The sequence below is a fragment of the Coffea eugenioides genome, chromosome 1, assembly GCF_003713205.1.
Source record: "Coffea eugenioides isolate CCC68of chromosome 1, Ceug_1.0, whole genome shotgun sequence".
Taxonomy (NCBI): Eukaryota; Viridiplantae; Streptophyta; class Magnoliopsida; order Gentianales; family Rubiaceae; genus Coffea; species Coffea eugenioides.
Window position 1 is genome coordinate 28,379,863 of NC_040035.1, and position 27,069 is coordinate 28,406,931.

Genomic DNA, 27,069 nt, shown 5'->3' on the forward strand with positions numbered 1-27,069 from the left:
ATGAACTAAGAAAAACTAGTGAAGACTATATTTGGTAGTATCTCTAACCTTCCAAAGTTGTCAAACAAGCTCAACAAAGGCATAGAGAATTAAAACTCCAAGCAATCATATTTCAAGTTGTGCAAATTCTGTCTTGAGATTCGCAAAAGTTATTTTTCCAAATTTCCAAGATACTTCATGCACTTTCCAGCTAAAATTCATTCAGGAAATTGGTCCAAAGCAGTAGAAAAGAACTGTAAGTTGAAGTACAACTAGTTCTAACTGTAAAGCAGGCAAAATATGAATGCGCATCCTCAAAACGCGGGTTAAGGTCGTGTACGGGGTCACATATTGTCCTCCACTGCAAGTTTACACTTTTCTTATCAGTCTTCAACATTATTTTGTTTTTGCACTAAATTCAACTAATATTTTCTCAATGATGGAGGCCGAACTAACTCTTGTCGAAAGCATAAACATTGTACCTCTTTGCGTTAGCTTTCCAATACATCAATAATCATCTAATTTGGAGTTCTTTAGATTGATAAATGATAAAAATACCCTTAATTGGTCAATCCCCTGTTTCAACTTTCGACAATAAAAATAGCCGACTATATTTTGACTTTTTAACTAGGTAAACTCATGAAATGAACTTTTGTGACACCCCCACTTCTCCCTAGGGCGAACCCAAGGGTATCCGCGGAACGCCTGCCTAACTCTCGCCAGGACTTGATACAAGTCTAATTCAAACTTAAGGATAAACAACCAATTAATAAAGGTCGAAGTAAAGAAAAGTCGCTTCCTTAATGAAACATTCAAATCTTACATCATATGTTACCAAAAGTACATCAACTTTCCCCAAAATACAATCACTAGAAGTCGACTAATCAATTACATCCAAAAATTCTAATTAAAAGTAATCAGGTCAGCTTCTCCAAAATTCTTTCCAATCCGAGCTCCTATTAAGGAAAACAAACTAATGGGGTAAGCGAATGCTCAATGAGGCCAAGAAAAACATGCAAACACATAGTTCAAGTAGCAATAACATTGTACAAGAATTAAAGTTAGAATGTTCAAGTAATTCATAATTGACAATAAAACACGATTAATAAGGATACGGGAGCTCTCAAGAGCCAAATTCCACTTGCTTTGTCAAGGTTCGATCCAATATCTCCACGTGATGACACTCCGTCAACTGGGTAGGTATTAAGTCCGTAGAAGCTCCACTTACTTCCTCCAACCATCATTGTACCCTCTCGAATCCGTAACCAAACACGCACGAAAAGGGCGATACTACACGAGTATGCCAAACAAGATCTCAAAAGATCAAGTTTTGTTTTAATATTCTCATGGTTCATCGAGCTTCTCGACCAGGCCCACGCCGGCTCGAGATGCAAGGTTAGCCAATGAGATTTGGGCATCCCCCACGAGTACACGTATAAGTCGATGAGATTAACTCCAATCGACATTGAGTCAAACATGAGTATAATTTCATGTATGAGCAAGTTAATTATTTAATCAAGTAAAAGAGAACGAGTGCTATAAATTACACACTCGACTCAACAAGTCATGTTCACATATACGAGTAAGATTAATCAAGTAAACACAACAATTCATACACTTGACACTCACCAATTCAAAAGTAATTGAACGAGTAAAGTCTTTAGTTGTCCCCTCCGAGATTCTGTTCAAGACTCGCTTGAACACCTAAAGAAACAGGGACCATACTTCACTCACGTAAACTCACGACCACTTATCATTCAAGAAAGAAAGTGCATTCGCTTAAACGTAGAACAATGCCACAAGAGGGCTTTTCTCTATTGAAATTCAAGATTCAAAAGTAAGGATTTAAAGTCACAAGAAAAACTTGTATCCTTCATGGGATCGGGTATAAAACGGACTATCAATATCAAAAGAAAGTGAAAAGTTCTTAAAAGCTCATTTCCTACGAAATCAGAAATTTTCTGCTTTACGCGACAAAATTTGAAAAATTAAATCTTGAGTTTGGTCCATCCAAAAATGGAAAACTTTATACCGTTGGAAACTAGATTAAAAGTACTAAAAGTTCTCAGAAAAAACCCTTTCAAGATTCCAAATAGAAAGCATTCATTTTTCAGCTCAAAGTTGCTGATTCATGAAGACAAAACACAACCAGTCTTGGTTTTCAGCAATGTTTGGAAATTAGGAAAAATTCACAGGAAGTGAATCAGTCTCTAAAATTTATAACACGATAAGGGTCCCAAATAAAGTTTTAAATGCAACAAGCAGAACTTAATTTGGAGTTTTGAGCAACAAGATATAAAAGTTTGAAGTCGGTTGATTTTCACGACCTGATCAGTTGATTTCCAGCTTTGAAGAGCAATCTTTGGGGCATTATTTGGGTATCGAAATGGCATTGAAATTATGCCAAATTTAGTACACTTAAACTTCCATATATGGAATACCTCTCTATCAAAATTTAAGCAAAAACTCACACGGGAAGGCAGTTAACAAAACAACCCAAGTTTGTGAAATTTCTCAAAGTTAATCTGCCAACCCTATCTCTCTTTCTTTTTCGAATGTTTTGTCCAACGAAATCAGCCCCAATTCGCTCCATTTTTTAAACCAAGGTTCAAGAACATTTAATGAGAAATTTATGGGTAATTGACACTAAAATTTTCGAAATAAAACACCCCAAAACAGATTTGACTATTCGGTCAGCAGGGAAGGGAAAATGTTTCAGTTTCCAGATTTGTTGCAGTTTTGAAATCAAACCATATCTAACTCTACACAACTCCAAATTAAAAATAATTTATGGCGTTAGAAACTAGGTTCAAAATGATACAATTCATCAGAAGGCATCATTTTCAAAATCTTTGTACAAGTAAGACAAAATTGAGCCACAAGATGCAGCTTCCCAGTTGCTCTCGGACAGACAGGCAAAGCAGGACAGTCCACTTTGCCGACTCACCACAGTTTGCTCAAAAGGAACTAGTAGGGGATTCTTATACTGTTTGAAAGCTGTGAATGTCTAGTTTTGAATGCCACAAACGGCACTCAATTTCAACTTTTGTACAAAGAGTTATGTTCAGACAAAGAACCACTGTCTGGTTACCCTGCTAGCGAATTTCCAGATTTCAACTTTTCCAAAACTCAAGTATTATACAAGCAATCGACATGATCTTTGAAAGACACTTTCTACACACATAGTACAACATATATCGGTCACTTTAACAGCCAAACAAGCAACAAAATTTCTAATTAAAAGCTGGACAACATGGACAGAATTTTGGCTAGCTTTCCTTTCACAATTTTTCCAACTTTCTCTCCACTTTCTAACCATAATCATCTCATTCATCACATAAACAACAATAATCAAACAATATAGCCTCAGTCAGCTACCTAAAGGCCTCCTCAAGACATCTAGTTTAGGATTTAAAGCAAGATAAATGTTTCCTCAAGTCCATAGCCTATAAACTTCATTAGGGTTTCAAACCCATGAAAACTAACCATCAATCTTTGCAAAATTTGAAAGGTTAAGGAGATGAAGTGATTACCCTTTAAACCCTAGATGAAGACCAGATGATTTTTCCACCAAAATCACCAAGCAACACCTCAAGCTTTCACCTTTCTTCTAGTTGGAGCAAGAACCCAAGGGATTGTGAGTTGGATGGAGTGAATCAAGCAAACTTGGAGCAAGAAGTTGAAGCCTTTCTCTTTCTTTTTCTTTTCCTTTGGGTAGGCCGAGAGTGAGGAGAGAGAGAGTGAGGGTTTTGTGGTTTGATTTCTTGGAGGGAAAGAATGAAAAAGGTAGCCATAAAGTGTGCACAAAAGTCAACCCTCAAGTACGAAATAGGGTTTGGTACTACCACTTTTCTCTCTTGTTTGGTACACTTATACACTAATCCTCCAAGGAAATTCTTTTAACACTATAATTACTCACACTTATGAGTCTAATACTAATTCCTCAATCCTCCAATTAATCGGACCGACACGACTTCCGAGAAACATTCGACGCACTCGCGAAAAAATGAAATTTAAGGAAAATTCATGCAATACTAGAATAATCAAATAATGCTAGGGCAAATAATTATAAAATGACTAAATTAAGAAATAAAACATGAGTCCTCACATCCTCTCCCTCTTAAGAGAATTTCGTCCACGAAATTCATATCTTGATTCGGAAATAGATCTGGATATTTCTTTTGAATCTCCTCTTCTACTTCCCAAGTAGCTTCCTCTATTCCGTGATTCCTCCATAGGACTTTCACCAGAGGAATTCACTTATTCCTTAGTTCCTTCACCTTACGATCCAAAAGCTTCACCGGTTTCTCGTTATACATCAGTGTCTCGTCAATCTCAATATTTTTTGGTTGCAGTACATGAGAGGGATCTGGGTGGTACTTCTTGAGTATAGACACGTGAAAAATATTATGAATTCGAGACAGACTTGATGGCAGTTCCAACTTATAGGCCACGTTTCCCACAAGTTGAAGAATCTTATAAAGTCCTACAAATCTCGATTGCAACTTCTTTCCTTTTCCTGCCATCAAACTTGCTTTCAGATGCGTGATTTTAAGGAAAACTTGATCTCCAACCGAAAACTCCAAATCCTTCCTTCGATTATCTGCATAACTCTTTTGACGGCTCTGGGTTGTCTGAATCTTTTGACGTATTAATTTCACCTTTTCATACGCCTCTTCAATTCATGGTACTGTAGTTAGGTCTAAAATCTTTCTTTCACCTATTTCATCCCAACATATCGGAGATCTACACTTACGGTCATAAAGTGTTTCATACGGAGCCATTTGAATGGGTGAATGGAAGCTATTATTATATGCAAACTCCACCAATGTCAAATACTTACTCCAACTTTCTCCCAAATCCAAAATACAGGTTCTCAACATGTCATCAAGGGTCTGAATTATCCTTTCCGACTGTCCGTCAGTTTGGGGGTGGTATGTAGTGCTAAAACTCAACTTAGTTCCTAGCATTTCTTGCATTTTCTGCCAGAATCGAGAAACAAACCGAGGGTCTCGGTCAAATACAATACTTACAGGTATCCTATGTAGCCTTATAATCTCATCCAAATATAACTTTGCTAATTTCTCCAACGGGTACTTCATACTAATCGGCAGAAAATGAGCCGATTTAGTCAATCTATCTATTATCACCCAAACAGTGTCATGATCTCTTTGTGTCCTTGGTAATCCAAATACAAAATTCATGGTGATATTTTTTCATTTCCACTCGGGTATCTCTAAAGGTTGTAGTAAACCAGACGGTTTCTGATGCTCGGCTTTAACCTGCTGGGAAATCAAACAAATATGGACAAACCAAGCAATTTTCTTCTTCATGTTCTCCCACCAGTACAGACTCTTCAAATCTTGGTACATTTTATTTCCTCCAGGGTGTACCGTGTACTTAGATCGGTACGCTTATTCTAAGATTTCCCTTTTTAGCCCTTCATCCTTTGGCACCACTATGTGGTTTCGAAACCTTAGTACACCATTTATTCCTAGATTAAAATTTGACTTTTCCCTCTTATTAACTTTTTCCAACCACTTTTGCACCTCTGAATCCTTCTCTTGTGCCTCCTTGATACGATCCAACAAAATGGATTTCACGACAATGTTCCCAAGAATCACTTTTCTCGGTTTGAGACGAGGGTTCCAAATACTAATCTCTTCCAACAAGTGCAATTCTTTAATCATCAATCTTGCTACTTGCACTTGGCGACTTAAAGCATCGGCCACTACATCGGCACTTGTCTTCTAGGAGTTAAATCTATTTGGGATCACTTTATGGAACAATTTCAAATCAAATCTGTCCATACCTTCATGGAATTTGTCTTCTAGGAGTTAAATCTATTTGTGATCACTTCATGGAACAATTTCAATTCAAATCTGTCCATTCCAATGGGGAATTAATTCAAACTCACCATGAAGGGAGAATTTCAGATTTTGATTCTTATTTGCCACCTATGGTTCATTCATCATCTTTACCTTCTTTTGAGCATAATTTCCATCCTAACACTTGTATTTCTTATGCAAATTTTGAATGAAAGTGTAAAAAGCCAGCAATGCTTTCTCAAGTTGAAGGAATAATGAAGTGTCAAAGGGAGTTTTCGCATTTAAATCTTGTTCTATACCTTGTTACCATTTAGCTAATAATGTTCCATTGCTTCTTTATCCAATTTCTAATTTGTTTCAAGTTGAAGGTTATTTTATTTTTGTAGGTTGTAAAGCTGCCTAAAATTTTTCAACTTTGATTAAAGACTTGCAACTAGATTTCATGCTTTTTTCAGCTAAAAATGGTGATCTTTCATGCTTATTCACACATCCAAAAGCTGGTGGCCAAGTGCTCAATTTGTCAACTTCAACTTGTGCTAGTTCAAGTAACCCTCATGAAGTGAAATTCAAATGTTTGCTGCCTCATATATTGGAAGATGAGAACTTGAGTGTCAAGCAAGATCCCAAAGCTGTCCTTCACGAGTTATTTAGTGCCTCATCCATATAACAAATTGCTCCCATTTTGTCCATGCAAGATGATCAAAATCAATGTCAACTAGTGATGGATTTTACACCTTTGCACAATCAAAGTCCCAATGTGCAAATCCACGACCAAAGGCTAACAAGAGAGCTTTGGAGTGCAACCTGGAATTTCCACAAGTTATACACAAGTTGGTTCTTGTCTTGGCAAATGTCTTTGTTCGAAAGCAACCTGAGGCTGACCAAACAACATATGGTTTGGCTCGTGGTCCTTCATCTATTCCCAACGTTACTGTCCTCTAAGCGCACCATCGATTTGTGGACAAATCACTTTTAAGAGGAGGGGAATGATGCAAACATGAAGAACCGGCTCCCTTCGAAATCTATAAAGATTATTCAAAGCTGAATTGATGGTGTTACTTTACTACAACTTGTTGTCATTCATAAAGAGTAGAAGCAAGTTAGTTTAGTTAGTTGTTTTGTTAGTAAGTGATGTCGTTTATTGGTAGTGTCAAGTGAAGGGTTTAATTGTCAATTTAATTGCGGTTTTAGTGGTGTAATTATAGTGTTAATATTCGGCCAGCTTAGTCTTCAAAGAGGCCAAATCTTAGTTGGATTTTTAGTCCAAACCACATTAGGGTTTGAGTCATTGTAAGGCTATAAATAGCCTAGTTTTTCCAATGTTTATCATTATCGAGAATTTTTCAGAAATATGTGAGTTATCACTTTTTTCTTGCTCCAAGAGAGCCCTTCTTGAATACTTGAGAGTTCTCTTGAGTTATTCAATTCAAACTTATCAATCAAGTATCCACCTTGGTTGTGGCGTTCTTCTACCAATACGTTTGGTTCACTAAATCATTTGATTGTGGGTTGAGATTCGATTCAAGGTTCACAATCTTAGGGTTTAGAAGGGTCAAGTGTTATTTTGCAATCAACTTGATTTCTTCGTCTAGATCCTGGGCGTGTGGGATACGAGTTCATACCTTCGGGCGGGCTCGTATATTTGTGTTTGCTTATTTGTTTTTTGGTATCCATCTGTGGTTAAGTCATAGAAGAGTCGTTAAGGTTTCCAATTCCTAGCCTACTTAGGTTTAGTAAATCTGTGACTTTTCTTTTCCCGTTGTGTTCAACTTTCCTTTGCTGTCCGATTCGTAGCATCTTCGGGAGTCTATTAAAGCTATTATTTCCAATCCTTAATTGCCTGGGAAAAAGGGAAATTTTCAGAAATTCTAGCTTCCAATTCCAGCCATAAGGAAATCTGCCCAACCGCAAGTTTCTTTTGGCCAAATCTCGATTCGAGGACAAATCGCTTTCGAGATGAGGGGAATGATACGAGTAGTAGGACCATCACTAGCTCGAGTCAAGATGGTTGAGAGCCTTTTCAACCCAATCCATGATATTCAAGACTCCATTGGAATACATGAAGTCGTGGAGGGGATGGAGCGCCAGCTATGTGATCTTCGAGTTTTTAATTTCTTTTGTTTTGCTTGATTTTTTCTTGTTTAGTTGATTAGTTAGTCATTATTATGAATAAATATGGCCAGCTATGTGAGTTATTTGAGCCATTTAAAAGTAGTTAGAAAAATAAGTGACTAAATTCTTGTCCAAACTGGATTAGTTTTAGTATTTTAGGTTTAGCTATAAATAAGCCTCTTCTATTTCATTGTAAGACAACTTTTTTTAGAGATGAATTAATAAAAGTGAGTTTTTCTCCTTTTATGGAGTTCCTTGATGGAACACAAAGTCCTTCTTGAACTGTATCCAGTATTTAGTTTGGTGATCAAGGCAAGATGATCACATCATCTTGTTCTTTCAAACCAATAACCAATCTACTAGGTTTCCAGAAACAGATTCTCTTTAGGCCTAGTAAGGTAGTTATTGTTCCATAACCTAGTTAAGATAGATCCTTCCACTGCCTGATCGATTCGACTTCTTCTCGAGCGGTCCTTGGAGAATCAAGTTCGTATCACTTTAATTATTATTTGTATCCTTTTAGCCCTCTAACCCCTTCTGTCAATTTCAACTATTACTCCTAATGAAATCTTCCTTAAAATGGCATGATTTTGATTATCTTCTCCAATCACATCTAATCACCACTACAACTATGACATGCCAATCATCGGCCATTGATCGTTGTTGATCACTACTCTAGTGTTATCAAATTTAGATGAAATTACACTTTTAGACTGTTTTTTAGTAGATTCAAAATCTGGACTCAAATTTATATGAATATTGCTAGTTTTGAATAGATTTTTGCTTGTGTATTGTGCATGGTGTAGTGTTCGTTGGGTTTAATAGTTTGAATAGAAAAAATGATCAGAAGTATTTGCTTTTAGGAGTTTGAGGGTTGAAAATATACAAATAATTGCTGGAAGACTAAAAGTGTACTGACCTAATAGTTTGAAGGGCAATCAGATAATTTGCTCTAAATCAATACACCTCTTAGATTTCTGTCACTTCCAATTTTATGAGATGTCCCAAGGGACCATCTGTGGTTACCTAAACAGTATACTTCTCATTTTGTTTCAGTCACGTTCCAATTTTGTGAGATGTCCCCGAAGGGCCAGTCATGGTTTTACACCACTTTCGTTTCGGTCATTCAAGTGTCCATAAGGAAACAGCTCAACAAGGATCCGTCTACGGTGGGTAGTTTACAGAATTAGCTACATAACGAAAGGCTATTGTGTGCAATGAGAGATTGACAGCTAAGCGTGCTGTGAAATCAAGTGTATTTGTGGTGCAAAATGCAAAACAATTGCAACAGAAGAGCCACATACGAGTTCGTCAAAGGGGTGGGGTCGAAAAACATGAAGTAAGCAAAGAAATAATAAAGCGTGCGTTTAGATAGTAAATTATTTGAGATAATTTTACGAAAAAAATTACTGTGCTACTTTGGCTGTATTTTGTTTTGGTTTGACATATGCAGAACAAATCCAGTTAGGTTTCGCCTACGGATTCGAATTTTTTATCCAAGTTCCAACAGGTTTATAACACTTTCTCAATCCTATATAATTACTTAGCAACCTTGATAGTACTACGTTGTAATATTACATGCCACACGGATTAGTTAAAACATTTTGTTTTCTGAGCAATAATGGCTGTTAAGGGCTTGAGCATTGCTGCTATTTTCTTTGTTATTGCATCTGCTTTGCTGCTTCTTTCTCCTTCACCATCCGCTGATGCTAGTCCTCTCCTGAGTGCCTGCCATTTTGATCAAGTGTACCAACTTGGGGACTCCATATCAGACACTGGGAATTTGATCAGGGAATCTCCACTTGGAGCCGCTTTACCTTTCGCCAGAAACCCCTACGGTCAGACCTTCTCCCACCGCAAAGCCACTGGTCGTTGCTCTAATGGACTTCTTATGATTGACTACATTGCCCAGGCGCTGGGTCTACCTCTCGTGAATCCGATCAAGGACACAAAGGAAAATTTTGAGCATGTAGCAAATTTTGCCGTAGCCGGTGCTACGGTACTATCATCAGCTGCTCTTGCCCGTCATCATGTTAGAAATCCAGTGACCAGCAGTTCCCTTGACGTATAACTTCAGTGGATGAAAGATCACTTTCACAAATTTTGCCACAACGATTGTGAAAGGAAGCTTCAAAACGCTCTATTTATGGTGGGTGAAATCGGCGGCAACGATTATAATTATACATTCCTTCAATACTTTGATGAGGCTAGAGATACGCTTAGGATTCAAGACTTGGTACCTCTAGTTGTTGCCAAAATTAAGCATGCTGTTGAGAAAGTTATTAGTTTTGGAGCAAGGACAATAGTGGTTCCTGGAAACTTTCCGATGGGTTGTCTGCCAATTTATCTTACAAAGTTTGGGCTAGAAAGTGAAGTAGACGAGTTCGACCAGAATCATTGCATATGGCTGTTAAACAGCTTTGCAACTTTCCACAATGATCACCTAAAGAAGGCGATTGCCAAGCTGCAAGAAGAGTACCCACATGTAACAATCGTCTAGGGAGACTACTGCGCTGCATATGAACAGCTTCTCAAACTAGGTGAACCTAAAGGTTTCGAGCTACACAAAGCTTGTTGTGGAGTTGGATGGCTGTACAACTTCAATCAGACACGGATGTGTGGATTTCCAGGTGTTACGACTTGCCCTGATCCCGAAAGATACATCAGCTGGGATGGAATTCATTTAACACAGGAGGCTTACCGCATGACAGTGGATTGGTTGCAAGCTGATCTTTTCTGGAAATTGCGCTGCCATCATTGAACAAGTCTATAACTTTATTATGTTCTTCAAGCTCCTAGAGTGGTACTTTACTTCATGCCGAATTTGCTTTTTCAATCCAGTAGTTTAGTTTAGCTAATGGGAAGCCCTTGTGACGGACTAATTTCGTCACCAACTGTTTCAGCACTTACTTTTTGAAAGTTCAGTTTTTATCATTCTAGGTTCAAGATTATGAAAATTTTATCAAGTTCTTGGCGAAAAAAAAATATCGATTATATTCAATTATTCACATCTAAACATATATAAAATACTCAGAAATTACATATATCATAAATACATACATGAATAATGAATCACCTCACACACACATATATATAAGGATATAAATCAATTGATAACATACATACGTATTAAAAAAACGTCTACATTGAATCAAAGTGTAGAAAATAATCGGTAAATGAAGTTATATTATACTTGTAAAATTAATCTTATCTACAATAACATATTATCTTTTAAGCATAAGTATACGTTACCATAATTTGTTTGGTAAATTCACTAATTTTACAAATCCATTGTTTAGTTAATTTGGCAGTTTTTATTTTTTGTAATATACGCAAACTCAAATGCACCACACTATCAACTGATTCTTGTTTGTGTGGCTTTTCTTATTTATAAAATATTTAAATGTCATTTGACCTCAATTTATTGTTTCAATTCATATAAGATTTTAATTTTAAAATTTACATTTTAAATGCAGTTTGCCCTCCTTAAAAATAGCATAATCGGCCCCAAATAATTTCCATCCTCCCCACAGCCCCCCCCGTGCCCCTTCTTTTCATTTCCTGAGATTTGTTTACTATGTTGGCCCCACTCATTGTAGCCTCGGCGCTTTTAGTCCTGTGAACTACCTTCTGCTTTCGGATGTCTTGTGAATTTTTTGAACCATGTACCATTGATTCCTAAACCACACAGCCAAACTTCTTTTTATTTTTTTGGTAAAAAAACATTGGGTGAGTTCGGCTCCAGTCACCACTATATGATACAATCTCTGTTGCATATGAAGCTCGTGATCAACAAACCCGGATCGTGATGGTGATATTCAAGTTTGGCAACGAAAAATCTATGATCCAATCTAACTCCCGAGATGCGAACTTCTTGATATTATCTCAACCCACAACCTAATGAGTTAGCGAACCGAGATTTTGGTAGAACGGTGTCACAATCAAGTGTGATTCTTGATTGATAAGCCAAGGTTGAACACTCAATAGAACCTCTAAAGTATTCAAAAGGAGCTCACAAAAAAGCCAAGAGACAACCTCTCAATTTGGCTGGAAAATTCGATTTATTATTGGAAAAAACGTTTTTAACTCTTTTATAGAATTTACAAGACACTTAATCAACTCCAACTAGGAAACTAGTTGACCATTCGGCCCCCTAAGTCTTCCCTAAGTTGGCCAACCCTAATAACCTCAAAAATGACTAGAAAAGTCATGAAAAATAACTCAAAACAGCAACTAAATAATTTGGCATGCATCTAAGACAAAAGCTAGCCGAATGCAATATTTAAACAACGACTAAACAAATGACTCTAGGGACTAGCTTGCTGGATCACTTGAAGTAATGTAACAATTGAATGTTCTTCTTGATTAAGATCTTCAACCATCTTTGAACCTTCAATTGATTAACGAATAACATGAACTAATGTGTTGATTTGGTTGTTAAGCTTGGTTTGCGAGTGAGCCAGTAACGGAACCAAATTGAATTGGATCATCTTGAACTTGACCGGCAACTTGCATGTCCTCATCATTCCCTCCCTTCCTCTTGAAAAGATTTGCCCTTAAATCTTGGGGAAAAATATTAATGATAGAAAGAACATTGCACATCTTCCACCTGGATAGAAAACCACAGTAAATAAGCAAATGGAATCTACGGATCCAATGTTGAAACCCCCGATATCAGTGTGCTTAGATTGAAGCAACCATGGATAAGTCACGGCAACAACAGCGACACTTTTTGCATGCCTTTTGCATATCTTAGATTGAAACAAATGATGAGCAGCGTGCTTCCAAAATTCTTTAGAGTACCAATATTGTGGCAATTGAAACGCCTTAAAGAAAGTAGTGCAAAAACCAACATCTTGCAATTGATTGACACTGACACGTGCAATGCATCCACATGCCTTGGAAGTAAACTCCTCAATTGCCTTCACTCTTGGCAAATTAGAAGCTTTAAAACCATAGGCAGTCTTGGCGGTTATCAGCTCATCGGATATTGCAATTGCTTTCTTAACATGCATAAAACAACGAGCACTAGACAAAGCAATGTTAAGGTTGTTAGAAAGGCAATAAGTCCCCTCACTCTCATTTTTGTTAACACTCAAAGTCAGCTCACTTTCCCTCTTTTCTTCCTCTTTCTCATTCAACACTCTAGATTTTTCAATCTCTTGCTCACTCTCAAGTATTACATCATTGCTTACACACTCATGTTGTACGTCACTGGGCTCACATAAATCTTCAACTAATTCTTGATTTTGAACTAGTGTAGGTTGAAGTTCACGAGCATCAGCCTCAACACAATCCTCTTTAAGAGATTTTTGAGAATTGTAATCAACTTGCTCCTTCATTTCTTTTCTCGAAGGAGGCGTTGGTAAGTCTCCCACCACGACTCCTCCTTAGATGGCTCCACATCAACCTTAGACTTATCGGATTCTTCCACATGTGCTTTTGCCCTTAGATGATTTGGAGTGGCTTTTAGTGTTACAGGTTCTATAAAGCTCCTCTTGGATCGGTTCCAAGGCTTGGTTGAGCATCTTTCTAAACTTTACTTCCAAAGTCGAGGTAAGAAGCTCCACATCAAAAGGTTGAGATACACCTTCACCTCCACTTGACATGTTTGTCTTACCTGCAAAAATTGTTAATGACGAAAAGATTTCCTCACTTCACTCCGTCATGTGTATACTCTCACACTCGTGTATCACTTGAATAGATAATCACTCTATTGAGCTCACCAATCAAGGCCTTGTTTTCACTCCTTTGAAGAAGTTAGAACCTCCTCAAGTGTATATTGGCTTACCAAAGAAGTCACACAAGTGTAGCGCTTGACTTTAAGGGCTCAATATAAGACAAATGTGACTCAATCAGGTTTGGTGTGAAGTGAATGACGCTGGAAAATGGAACAATTAAAGCTGGAAATTTGCTGGAAGAATACTTAGATGATTGACACAAGGAACTACTAGTTACGTGACACAAACAATTAGCAAATGACCCGACACAAAACTGGAAATTTGGACACTAATTCTGGACTTTAAGGACGAGTTTTATGGCTAGAATTACTAGAAAAATAAGCTAAACAACTGACTCAAGAAAACTATAATGATTTGACTCAAGAACAATAACCTAAAGAGTTTACCGACACTTGTTCTTGTTGCACCAATTAGGAAATAATGAACAGTGGAAATTTCTGGAATAGAACCCCTTCTCCCAATAGAACAAGGACTGAGCAGGCTACAACTCACGAATGTTTAAGGTAATCTGGCAGCTTGTTTCCAAATCACATTAGCTAGTCAAATCCAAATGGAACTACGAAAGGGATAACGGCTGCTATCTACTCTTCTTGATAGTTCAACCATTTTCAAGAGTCCCTTAACACAATACGAATCAATTTTGGAACTTCTAAGAATCAAGATTCGTGGCCGGTGTTGCCTCTTTTTTTTCTCTTTTTTTTTAACTCAGCCAAGAACTTGAAGAACTAGGGTTTTCAGTGGCTGGAATTTTTGCAGCTTTGTTTTTGAGCAAGAATAAGTCCCAAAACCCAGAAAATTTCAAGATTCTTTCAAGAATGCAAGAAGTTAATTTCCAGATTTCAAGAAACACAAAATTGAAGAAGAATCCCCCCAAACAGTCCAAGATTTTCTCGGATTTGAACAAGACAGTTTTTGGGATTATCAAAGCTTCAAGAATCTTGACTAAAGCTTCAAGAACTTCAAGATTTTGTTTTAATCAGTCAAGAACTTCAAGAAACCCCTGTTTTAATTTCGATTTTCCAAGAAATTTGAAAGGTCAGCCCGCTATTTCCTTTTTTTTTTTTTGCAATGCAAACAACAAGAACACAAGATGACGGCTAGATAACGACTCCAAAACCCTAGCTACAAACAAATTTCTTCTTTTTTTTTTATCTTGAACCTCAACTAATTCACGAAAACAACAACAATAAAAGTAGCTGGAACAAGAAACGCAAATAAACAAAAGGAATTAAATTCGGGCAGCAATCAACAAGAGGAAAACCTAACGACTCCATGCAACAACCCTAGAACTCGGATTTTTTTTTGAACTAGACACAAAACACAAAAAACATAACACACAAATAGATTTTTTTTCGGATGAACAGTAACGGCAAATAGTAATCAGTAAACAGTAATTTTTTTTTTTTTGGATTAGAACCGAATAGAAACAAGACACAAACACAAACTAAGAATCAAGAATATGACTCAAAAGCTAGAATTAAAAGGGATATAACCTGAATACCATCAAGCTTACTCTAATGCCAACTGATACGATCTCTGTTGCATACGAAGCTCGTGATCAACAAGCCTGGATTGTGATGGTGATATTCAAGCTTGGCAGCAGAAAATCTACGACCCAATCTAACCCCCAAGGTGTGAACTTCTTGATATTATCTAAACACATAACCTAACGAATTAGCAAACCAAGATTTTGGTAGAACGGCGCCACAATCAAGTGCGATTCTTGATTGATAAGCCAAGGTTGAACACTCAAGAGAACATCTAAAGTATTCAAAAAGAGCTCACAAAAAATCCAAGACAGAACCTCTCAATTTTGCTGGAAAATTCGATTAATTATTGAAAAAAAAAACAGTTTTAACTCTTTCTTAGAGTTTACAAGACACTTAACCAACTCCAACTAGGAAACTAGTTGACCATTCAGCCCCCTAAGTCTTCCCTAAGCTGGCCGACCCTAATAACCTCAAAAATGACTAGAAAAGCCATGAAAAATAACTCAAAACAGCAACTAAATAATTCGGCATGCATCTAAGACAAAAGCTAGCCGAATGCAATATTTAAACAACGCCTAAACAAATGACTCTAGGGGCTAGCTTGCTGGATCACTTGAAGTAATGTAACAATTGAATGTTCTTCTTGATTAAGATCTTCAACCATCTTTGAACCTTCAATTGATTAACGAGTAACATGAACTAATGTATTGATTTGGTTGTTAAGCTTGGTTTGCGAGCGAGCCAGTAACGGAACCAAATTGAATTGGATCATCTTGAACTTGACCGGCAACTTGCATGTCCTCATCACCATAGGTCAGAGCAGGCCGCTGGGACCATAGGTCACTTAAAGAGGTACTTAAAAAATTGTCCACCAATACAACTCTCATATCCGCAGTAGAATTTAAACACACGACCTTTTGTGAAGAAGTGGTCCATCCTTATCAATTAAACTAACTTGTATTGGCACACAACCAAACTTCCGCTATCATAGATTCATAGGTAGTCAACCAACTACTACTAAAGTAGTTCGCCACCAAGAGAGGTTTAAAACTCTACTTGGATGTAGGTCAAGGGATCAAATCTCCTTGCCTATATTTTAAAATCCAGACTTTTCTGGAAATGTCGTCAATGCATTCGTTTGGATTGGTGGTGGTTCAACTCCTTCGAGTTCTCCTTGGGTCTCTTCAGATCCCTCCTCTTCCACTATTCATATAGAGTAAGTGCAGGTTTATTGTGTCCAGGAAAAAAAAAATTCGAAGGTAGTCTCAATAGTACGTACTACATACGGATCCCCTATTGTAGACGAATCCAATTGTATGATCATAACAAATGGTAACAGCCGCGTGAGTCTGTTCATATTCTATTTGGGGCTGAGTGTTGGTTTCATGGGATTCATCTACACTCAAGAGTCTCTCAGCCCATACACAATTTTCTAGTTTTGGGCAGATGTGCCAGCCCATTATTGTTAGATTTTTTTCCTTATTAAGGCCCATGTGTGTTGAATTTAAGGGACCAAGCATAGAAGGTAACCAATAATATTTTTATTTACCCAAATTTCAGTTTATCTGGATTGCTTTCTTAATTTTGAGACTTGGCTCCTTTTCTCACATGTAAAATTTTGACTATTCGGGTGAGAAACTTTGATCATGCCGTATTTGGCATATGTAATGTCAGGCAGGTACAGAATTGCTATGTCAAATCAGCTTAGCAATGTAAGAAAGCTTTCATAGCTTTATCTAAGGTGTCTTTCATTAATACTTGCCTCGATATATGCTATTACAATAAAATTTTCATAAAATAATGCTCGATAAATTAATAACCTCTATTAAATAATAATTTTTTGTAATCCCAACTTGGACTAACGAGCTAAATTAATAATTTTAATAAAATCATAAGAAAATTTTTTAAAAAAACTTTATATAATCCTTTGGTCTTATTCATATAATAAGTTAATAATTCACTAAAATTACATATTATATTTTTCTAAAATCTTTCATTATTATTATTTTTAAATATTAAATGTAACTAAATCTCATCAAAAATTAACCATGACTAATCACAAATGCATAAGGTATTATGTGATTGAGTATAATAGAAAACATTCTACATGCGTATAGACATCTATCTTTTTGATATCAATCATTTAGTATTCCTAAATCTTTTGGACATCTTGATAACATAAAAATGATATCAATTACTACATAATTGAAGACATAAATAGAATTAAATTATACTTACAAATCAAGTAGATATGGATTGGTTTATATTCTTTAGACAGAATTTTAAGTACACTCAATAAATTAATAAATTATTAATTTATCAATTAATTAATATCTCTTTAAATTAATAGAATTTATATGATTCTAAGGGTATTAATTTATAAAGATTTTACTGTATACAATTTTTATTTGGTGACTCGATTATTCTTATGTAGTCCAATTTGAGATTATCATCCACTCAAGTAGCAAGTACTTTTTGTGCTTTCATGAAAAACTCACATGATATGAAGTCCATGTTAAACATGTATGGGGCCAATTTGGTATGGAGCCCATATGAAAGACTAGCATAAAAGACTTACATGATATGAAGCCCATTTTATATTCTTATATTCCTGGACAATTTAAGATTAAATAACCTATAAAAATGTGATAGTGGTCATTAATTAGTTATCACCAAAGTTATCTAATTATGATAAAGTTTATTAAATAGTTATTTATATTCATGTAAAATCATGATTATAGAACTATAATTTGTCCAAAAGTATTACATTTCTATATTTGTAAAGGAGTTGTTATATTATCCAAAGGTATATAACTTTTTGGTTAGATGTAAGTGAATAATTATCATTCGTAAATTTGTCCAACTAAATACTTAGTTTTATAAGTGAATAATTGTTTCTCACTTTTAGAGTGAATCTCTGGCATGTCGTTATTCGACCTAAAGGTAGGATACGATGATGCAATAGATTACTTATCTAATAATTCAACTATTTAGTAAATTTATTAAACAAGTTGGTTTGCTAGAAATTAAATTGGGAAGTCTTTCTATGCCCAAAGGTGAGGACTATTTCTTTAATTTATTGTTTTAGCTTTTATCTTGGATTTACTTCTCCATTAATGTTATATTGATACATAATAACATCAATATGGCTTATACAAGTATTTATGTTTTTAATTTGTATAATACTTCAACAATTTATAATTATTCCCTTATGTTGATTATATGGCTGTGTTCTCTAGATTTTGGAAGCAAAGTTAAATTAGTACGTGTGAATATGAATCTCACTTTAATGTACATGTCTTATATAACAAAGGAAAATTTGCCAAATTGATCCCTAATATTTACACAAAAAATTTTTTTAGTCCTCAACATTAAAAATCAACCAAAATAGTCCCTAACATATAAATTATGATCCATTTTGGTCATAATGCTCGTATTTGTTCATTTCTCTGACTGAAAATAGCACGTCTCTCTCACGTGAGCATATTTTCAAGGGCAAAACTGGAAAACACATTTGTCTTCAGTGTAAATGTGGAATTGAAGCTTCTGTTATTGTTGTTGTTACTGCTGCTGCTGCTTATTCTTTCGGACACCTCCGAATACAAGGATGCAAACTGTGGCAACACCAAAAGAACAAATAGCACCTATTTTGTTGGTTAAGCTTCACTTCAGTATATTCAACCCACCATGATTTTCTTCCCGCTTAACCTCTTTTTGATTGTCAGCGCCATCCATGTTGTTGCTATTTTTCTTGATCATCTTTCCTTTTGGATCAATTTTTTTGTCTTGGTAAGGAAATCTTGGTTGTTTCCAGAACCTCACCAGTAGCCTTATAGGCCTCTACTTTCTTCTCAAATTGAAAAGCACCCGTGTTAATTTGAGACTTGATCCCCCTAGCGATGTGCCTGTTGCTGTTGTTGTTGTTGTTGGGCTTGGGCGAGTCCAATTTCATGTCGGCAAATAATTCAGTTTCCTTCATTTCCTTGAAGAAAACTTGCGAGACCAGATCTTGATCAGCTTCCCCTGTTAGTGTCCAGGAACTTCTGATGGATGTGTCAAATGGGGCCTTAATCACTTGTTTCAACCCTTGATCATCAATTTCGGGGATCTGATTCTTTAGTGCTGGCTCCAACTGAATTGGGATAGGCACGAATTGATTAGGCACTCTGGCTGCTGTCTCTGCAGTAGTTTCGACAAATTTTGATGATTTTGGGGATGGGCATATTTTCTTGTGGCTGTAATTTGAGGGGAAAAGGTAAAAAGGGGGTGCTGGTTCGATGTACTTTTGCTTTAGGAGGGAAATCAAGTGTGTTTTCTGATTTTGCCCTTGAAAATATGCCCACATGAGAAAGGCGAATTATTTTCAGTTGGAAAAAATGAGCAAATACGAGCATTAGGACCAAAATGAATCATAATTTATATGTTAGGGACTATTCTAGCTGATTTTAAATGTTAGAGACTAAAAAAGTTTTTTGTGCAAATGTTAGGGACCAATTTAGCAAATTTCCCTATAACAAATGGATACAGGTAGTTAGAATGATTAATATTATTAATAGGCTCATTAAATATTATGTTCACATAGGGTTATCGCCTTTAAAGCGATTAATGTCAAAATCTATAAATGCGATTGTGGAATTATAGCATAATTTTGACTAAGCACGTCTCTTAAACATTGTTTGTTTTGACTCTTAGATTGTGTGAATTAATTCTTGATTTAATGTATGTGTTGCTGATTAATTATGGTAAATTCCATAGATTGAACTTTTGATAATTTCTTCAGCATTTCATTTCAAATTCTCTCTTTTTGAACTATACAAATTTCTCACAATACAAATTCAAGCATATAGTTATTATTGACATTTATGATTTAACCATGTGTATCTAAAAAATAAAAGTAGTGTAAATTTGAGAGATGAGACATTTAAAATTAATATTGTATCTCATTAATGTAGAAATACAAACAGAAGAAATGATGTTTTCATAAATGATGTTATCCGTATCTAGCCAGAAAATATTGAAAGATTTCCTTTATAATTAGAAATTATTTTTAAAAAAATTTAATGAAATGTCTCATTTTGTATGCTATGACTATGACTGACACTAAGATGAATTGTCTTATATAACACAATTTGCATTGTGAATATACATATTTTCTTAATGGAAAACCCTGTACACAGCGAGGAACGCCGCCTCTAACTTTTATTAATATTTAAAGTGGAGGGGACATAAATCTGATAGGCTGCAATTTTATCATTAAATTTACAATTATTTCCCTATTTTATTTTATCAAATATTGCGTTAATTGATGGACTCTACTTATTTTTGGTAATTATCGTTGGTTGTAGGGATTTAGAGCAAAAATAGATTAAAGACGTGATTTTCATTGAATTTTTATGCTAATCAACGTGGTCACACCAAATTCAAAACTTAACACGTCCGAGAGCTAGGGAGTTGAAATGCGATATCTAGCTACGAAGTGAACTCTCAAGAATGGGGTCACATTGTTTTACCAGAGGATTGTTTTTGGTTTTTCCTTTTTGGATAGGTTGGAATTTGTTGGACAATTCGATTTGAAGTAGTAGTAGTAATTTAGTAGTAATAGGAGACTAGTCAATAGGGTAATTTCCTTTCTTTTCGGCTAGAGAGACTAGTCAATTAGTCATTAGGTTTTTTTATCTTTTCTTGGTCCGTCATACAGGACTAGGAGTCATTAGATATCTTTTCTTAGGAGCCACATGTCTTTGGCACTTTTGCAGAACATCACATTGGGAATTTTCTCAACAATGGGGACCTAATTTCCTTTTCTAGTCGAAGGTTGACTAGAAGATGCGATCTCAAACATGTGTGAGATCAAATTATTTTACTTATTTGTTTTATTCATTAGTATTCGTACTTTTTCTGGTTTAATTACTTATGATTGTTTTGTTATTTGAATTTCAAATTCGAATTAACCTAATAATCTATTGTCAGATTAATTGATTGAATCCGTAATTGTTTGATTGATTAATACTAGTGTCAACTAGCATGATTAGTGCTATATTAGGGAAACGTATGATCTAAGTTAAATGAACCCTCGTAACGTGTTTGTTGGTTAGGATTGGATTTTTCTAATACTTAATGCAATCAGGGAATTAAATCCTATGGTCGTACCTAGGGTTGTTTCTTGGTTAGGAAAATAGTCAACGATCGTACATTGGCTATCAATAAAGTAAGGAAAAGTTGGCCGTCAAAACTTATTGATGGCTATAACTAATCCATTAGTGAGTAATTAAATTATCCTTACATCAATGATCAATTGAGTGGTCCGCATCTGAAAAGTTGTACTTTTGACTAGAGTCATATTTATTATTGATTTAATTCCTATTTATTTTCGTTAGTTATTTTATTAGTTGGTTAATTTTTGTATTTTTCAAAAATCCTCCTTACTCTGAACTCTAAAAAAAATGAATTGTCCCTAGTCCCTGTGGATTCGACCCTACTCACCGCTATATATAAAAATTATATTTTTTCTTGACTAGGTATTTATTATTGTATAGGCTGGACAACCTGTCAATTTTTGGCACGTTGTCGGGAACTGGCGCCTAATGAATTTGTTTTTTTTTCAGTTCATCTTGTTTTTTTTTATTTATTTTTTATTTTTTTACTAGTTTATTGCTGCTAACATTCCGTATTTTGATGATAGACTGGATTTTATTTCTAAAAGGGGTAATGAGGCTCGTGTTTTTTTCTAATAATCAATGGGCTGTTGCAACTTGTGAAATTTATTATGCTTCAGATCAGTCAACCGACATATGCCCCGCATTTCAAAATGACTTGAGCGCTCCAATCCATAGTCTTGGAGATTTTTCACCCCAATCTCAAACGTGGTATAACCCTTATTCAAATGAGTATGATCAAGTGGGACAACTCCAACTTCAATTATGCAACAGAGCTAATCGATGTTCAGCATCAATATCAACAGCAAGAGTCTCAAGAACCATCATCTATGTCAGGTATGTCTCTTGAAAAAATGATAAAATTACTAACTAGTAATACATATCAATTTGAATAAGAGACACAAATGAGAAGTAGAGGGACTAAGGATGGAATACGTCAACAACCATTATTTACATCGTATATGTCTCTTGAAAAATGATATATCATTTTCAACAGGAGACACAAATGAGAATTAGAAGGATGGAGGATCAAACGAGTCTGTTTGAATCTACAATAAGCATTCGTGACCTAACAGATCAAATACGTCTATTGACATCTTGAATAATGCAATTGACTTCGCAAATTTGTGAAGCATGACCCTCACAAACTATTATCAATCTTGAGGAAGATGAGAGTGCAATTACCCTGACATTGACGAGAAGCTGCAAGAGTCCCAAAGAGAAGGATCTAAAGATGCGGTTGAAAAGAAAGTTGGGAATGAAGAAATAAAACCCCAATCTCTAATCATTCAAGTGAATGAATCCAGTGAACAATTCTCAAATATGGTGACACCTCCTCCATTCTCTAACCAACATTACCCTGACTCTTATTCTATAATTTTTGCTAGTACGATTGATTTTGTTATACCAGAAATTTTTAAATCTAATGGAAGGAATAAGTTAGGAGCTGTTATGGCCAAATATCTTGAACTGGTAAGTGCTCATGATGAAGGAGCAAGTGAAGAATTAAGGTCACTGTTTAACTATTTAGCACCATCTACTAGTCAATGGAAGAACGTAACTCATGTGCTTAAGGAACACTCTATTGATGAAGGTTATCCGAATTACATAGAAGATGAAGCATTGAAACGAACTACATGATTTTATCCTCGTTGAACAAATATGACAATGTCTAGTCAAAAACATTAAAGAAAGGCGCTGCTTAGGGGGCAATCCATGAATTTTTAAGTTTCATTTTAGTCATTCCATATTTCTTGTTTAATTTTTAAGTACAATTTAAGTGATTTTGTTTCTTTGTGCCAGAAAGTAGTTTGCTAGAAGATGTGCGCAAGTCATAATTGATTGTTGAATATTGTTGTGTCCATCACTATTTTCAAGAACACTTCAGGGGCAGATCATGCACCGGCGCTGGTAAGGTACGCTTCATTTCGAGAAATCCAAAAATGATGGTCAGAAGACTACTCCACTTTATGATATGCCCACGCTTTTTGATCGCATACAAGGAAAAAAATTTCATGATGCAAGGTCAAAAGACTCCCAGTCTTTATGACGTGCCCACGCCGTCTAGTCATGTGCTAGGAAGAAATTTTCCAAAGTTATGATCAAAAGACTCTTCCACATTTTGACATGCCCGCATCTTATTTCAATGAGAAGGGACGCAGAATCTAGCTGCATTCTTTCATCACATAGGATTCAACCTATCTTTTACTCCTAACCTGTAGTTGTAACGACCCCACCTCCCCCTAAGGCGTACCAGAGGGTTCGGCGGGCCGCCTGCCCAGCTCTCGCCGGGACTCAGTCGTTCGCTACAGTCCTCAATTAAAAATTGAAATAAATCACAAGAATAAATAGGGCTTTGATCCAAACTTAAAGCGGAACTTATATACATTGCCAACCCAAAAGAGAATATAAACATCAAATATACAAGGGTTCTCAATCCTTCGTACGTCCAGCCCGTGCCAAGCACTAGGCGAGAACCACTACAAAAGAAACAAAAGAAACAAAACTAGATTGGCTAGTCTATCTCAAGCTCACGTCCTCGCTCGCCTTCCCCTGTAAGGAAAACAAAACTAAAGGAATGAGCTAAAAGCCCAGTGAGGTTCCAAACACATAATCAGATAATCAATCCAATACATTAAACATGGAGTATCAATAAGTCAAGAAACATTTACAATGGAAAGCGATAGTAACACATTCATTAAAAGGATACAGCTCACAAGGAGCAATTCGTTATTTCGTTCATTCGTTCTCCTGACATTTCCCCTTATTCCTCCAATCATTTGAAACTGCATTTTTCGTTTATCAATAACCCTCGTTCGATCGTTCGTTCATTCATTCATTCATTCACCCCCGTCCTGGCCGTTGGCCAGTCTCCACCAACCTACAGGGTAATACTCGAGTATACCAAACGTTCAGCCAAGTCCCTAATCGCCCGACCGAGTCCGCTTCTGGCTCGAGACGACCGGTAACAAGGGGCAATGGCCAGTTCAGCCCAAAAGGCTTACATTCATGCGCAAGTAATATTTCAATCATTAAATCCTTGAAAATTGCACAGTTATTTAGGTCGAGTGCGATAAAGTACACACTCGCCTAGGAAGCTCGTTTGGAAATCATTAAAAGCACTTAACACATTAGCAAATGATAACAACAAGCCATAGAATCAAATAAGGAACACTCACCTAGAAACACAAAATATCGTACAAAATATCCTTCCGGATATTACCCTTAATCACCAATGAAACCTAAGGTTGAACAAGAGAACATATTACAGTTTATCGAGCAAAACATTTAAGGGAAACAAAGAAACCCGACTAATTAGGAGTAAAACGTGTAAAGATGACTTTCAAGTAAGAAGAGGGTTGTTTGAACCCAAGGATGAGAAATCATGTTTTAAAATGGAAAACCGGTCATGGTATTGGCCAAACAAAAGTATACAAGTTCAAATAGAAACCTAGCCCTCGGGCGAAAATTTGGGCAGCACGCCCTTTGTGTTTACCTAATTTTCCAGCCATTTTGGCTTCATTATTTTTCGTCAGCCACAACCCAACATCACACATAAGCAATTCAAGTCAAGAGCCGTTCCATAGGCTCACAATATCATAAGAATAAGAAATACAGTAATAACAAGTGCAGAAATTCAATTTAGCAAAAGACAGATTTGACGTGCGAATACGGAAATAACTTATCCGAGGTTACGCTTATCGGATTAAGACGCAACCTATGCCGTTTCGAAGCTAAGACTCAGGGTTACAATGTTCATGAAGGTTACTTAGTCCAGTTTCTAATATAACTTGGTCAAATTCTCAAATTACTAAACCAGAAACCAATTCGTCGGCTGTTTAAACACAGAACACTGTAATGGTCATAACTCAGTGTACAAAAGTCCAATTCAGGTGTTCTTAGAGGCATTTGAAAGCTAATTCAGAACACTACAACTTTAATGTTTTGGCCAAGAGCTAAATCAGAATGGATCCTGGTCAAAAAATGGGATAAACTGGACTTAACTGATCACACGGACTGCTTAGGAAATACTTAAAACAGTAAGGGTATTTTGGACTTTTTACGTCCTACGTTGCTCCGATTGAGCTGAAATTTTGTAGGCACCTATAAAATGCCATTATATACAACTTTTATTCTTTGACCTAAGGCCAAATCAGCCTCTAACATACAGATACAAATTCGGACAGAATGTTGGGAAAATTTTCCAGATTCTGGAATTTTGAGTTTCTAGTGCAACTTTCCTTAATTTCTTGGTCTAATCACTACCACAACACCTTATAAAACCTCAATTGCAACATATAAACATCATACAACAAATTGGGCAGAATTTCCCCAAACCCTAGTTCATGAAATAAAAAGGGAAAAACTTCTAAAACATGATAATCATCCATGATCCCACCACAAAATCAAGTTGCTAAGCTTAATTTCACAAGATTGAAAGTAAAATTTGGAGAGATAAGCTTTCTTACCTTGACTAGAGGTCACTAAGAGTAGCCCAAGCTTTCTCCTTCAAAAAACTCACCACAACTCACTAACTAGTCACTCAAGAACAAGTTTAATCGGTTTATTTTGTTTGATTTCTTCCTAAGTTGTTGAATTGAAGATGCAATGAAATGTTTTCCCTTGTTGTTTTTCTCCTTGTTCCTCTCGGCCAGCAGCAACAAAATGAAGAAGAAATTTGCTAAGTTTTGGAGTTAAATGGATGGTATTAGTCTTGGGTTAAGAAGCCATGAGGTGGTGACACTTGTCACCACCACCACCTTTCTTTCTTTTCTCTTTCTCTTGTTATTTCCTAGCCTCACATTCGGTCAAGCTTGTTGTCAAGAGAGAAGATATTTTGCTCAATTAGTGATAAACTTGTATGGTAAGAAAATGGTGGTCAAGTGGTGCGTTCAATCGGTAGTGCGCGGGACCCGCCGTTTTTCTTAAAAACACACGTACTAGGGTTTTTAATTTCTTTTCACTAACTTTTATTCATTGCTTCTAATCACATATTATTTCTCACTTAAAAGTCACTTTTAATTACCAAATTTAATCCTTACTCTGTACCGAAAATTCATCCGGCGGAAAATCGCGAAAACCCTAATTTGGCTCCAAACTTGAAACCGCAGCGTAAAACCCTATTTTCTAGGTTTACTTACACTTATTGTGAAATAATTGGGTAGTGGGCTTTGATAAATAATAATTTTCAAATAAAAGGGTATTTTTGAGAAACATACAAGAAATTTGCGAGTCCTCACATTCTCTCCCCCTTAAAAAAATGTAGTCCTCGAAATTTTACCTTCAGTTGCCTTAGACGAGTCCGGAACTTGTCGGTTGTCTAAAGCATAAACCTTTGCCGGTCCGCTAGTTCGTTTCCCTCCTTCATTCACTTGTGATTTAGCTCCATCCAGTTGCAGAGTATTGCTTTCACGTGACTGTCTCCTCGGACAGTTGCTAACTTGATGATCGCCACTTCCGCAGATTAAACATTTCCGCCCCTTTCTCCAACAATTTCTTTCGACATGATTTGCCTTTCCACAGTACCCACAGACCACGTGAGAAGCCATCTTTTGGCTTTCTTGAAAACTTTTCCCAAATCTGATTTGGCTTTCTTTTGTAGATCCTTCACCTATCGCCCCTAATGTCCATGGTGGGTGGGACAAAAAGTTCACTTTTTGCACTTTGGAAGGGACTCTCGCTTCACTTAATTCCTCCACTACACTACTCGATGCACTCCTTTTCTGGGTCTGGGAAGCTTTTATCTGTGCCTTTGCAGTCTCGA

General features: G+C 36.2%; 2 protein-coding genes across 2 annotated transcripts; both read left to right on the forward strand.

The window, feature by feature from the left end:
* The first annotated feature begins 9,540 nt into the window (after positions 1-9,540).
* On the forward strand, positions 9,541-9,990 carry LOC113769697 (acetylajmalan esterase-like). The gene has a single exon (XM_027314117.1). The coding sequence runs from the start codon at positions 9,541-9,543 to the stop codon at positions 9,988-9,990; it is 450 nt and encodes a 149-aa protein (XP_027169918.1).
* Positions 9,991-10,065: 75 nt separating this feature from the next.
* Positions 10,066-10,680, forward strand: LOC113769713 (GDSL esterase/lipase At5g03980-like). The gene is made up of 2 exons (XM_027314119.1): positions 10,066-10,404; positions 10,447-10,680. The coding sequence occupies exons 1-2, from the start codon at positions 10,066-10,068 to the stop codon at positions 10,678-10,680; spliced, it is 573 nt and encodes a 190-aa protein (XP_027169920.1).
* The last annotated feature ends 16,389 nt before the right edge of the window (positions 10,681-27,069 follow it).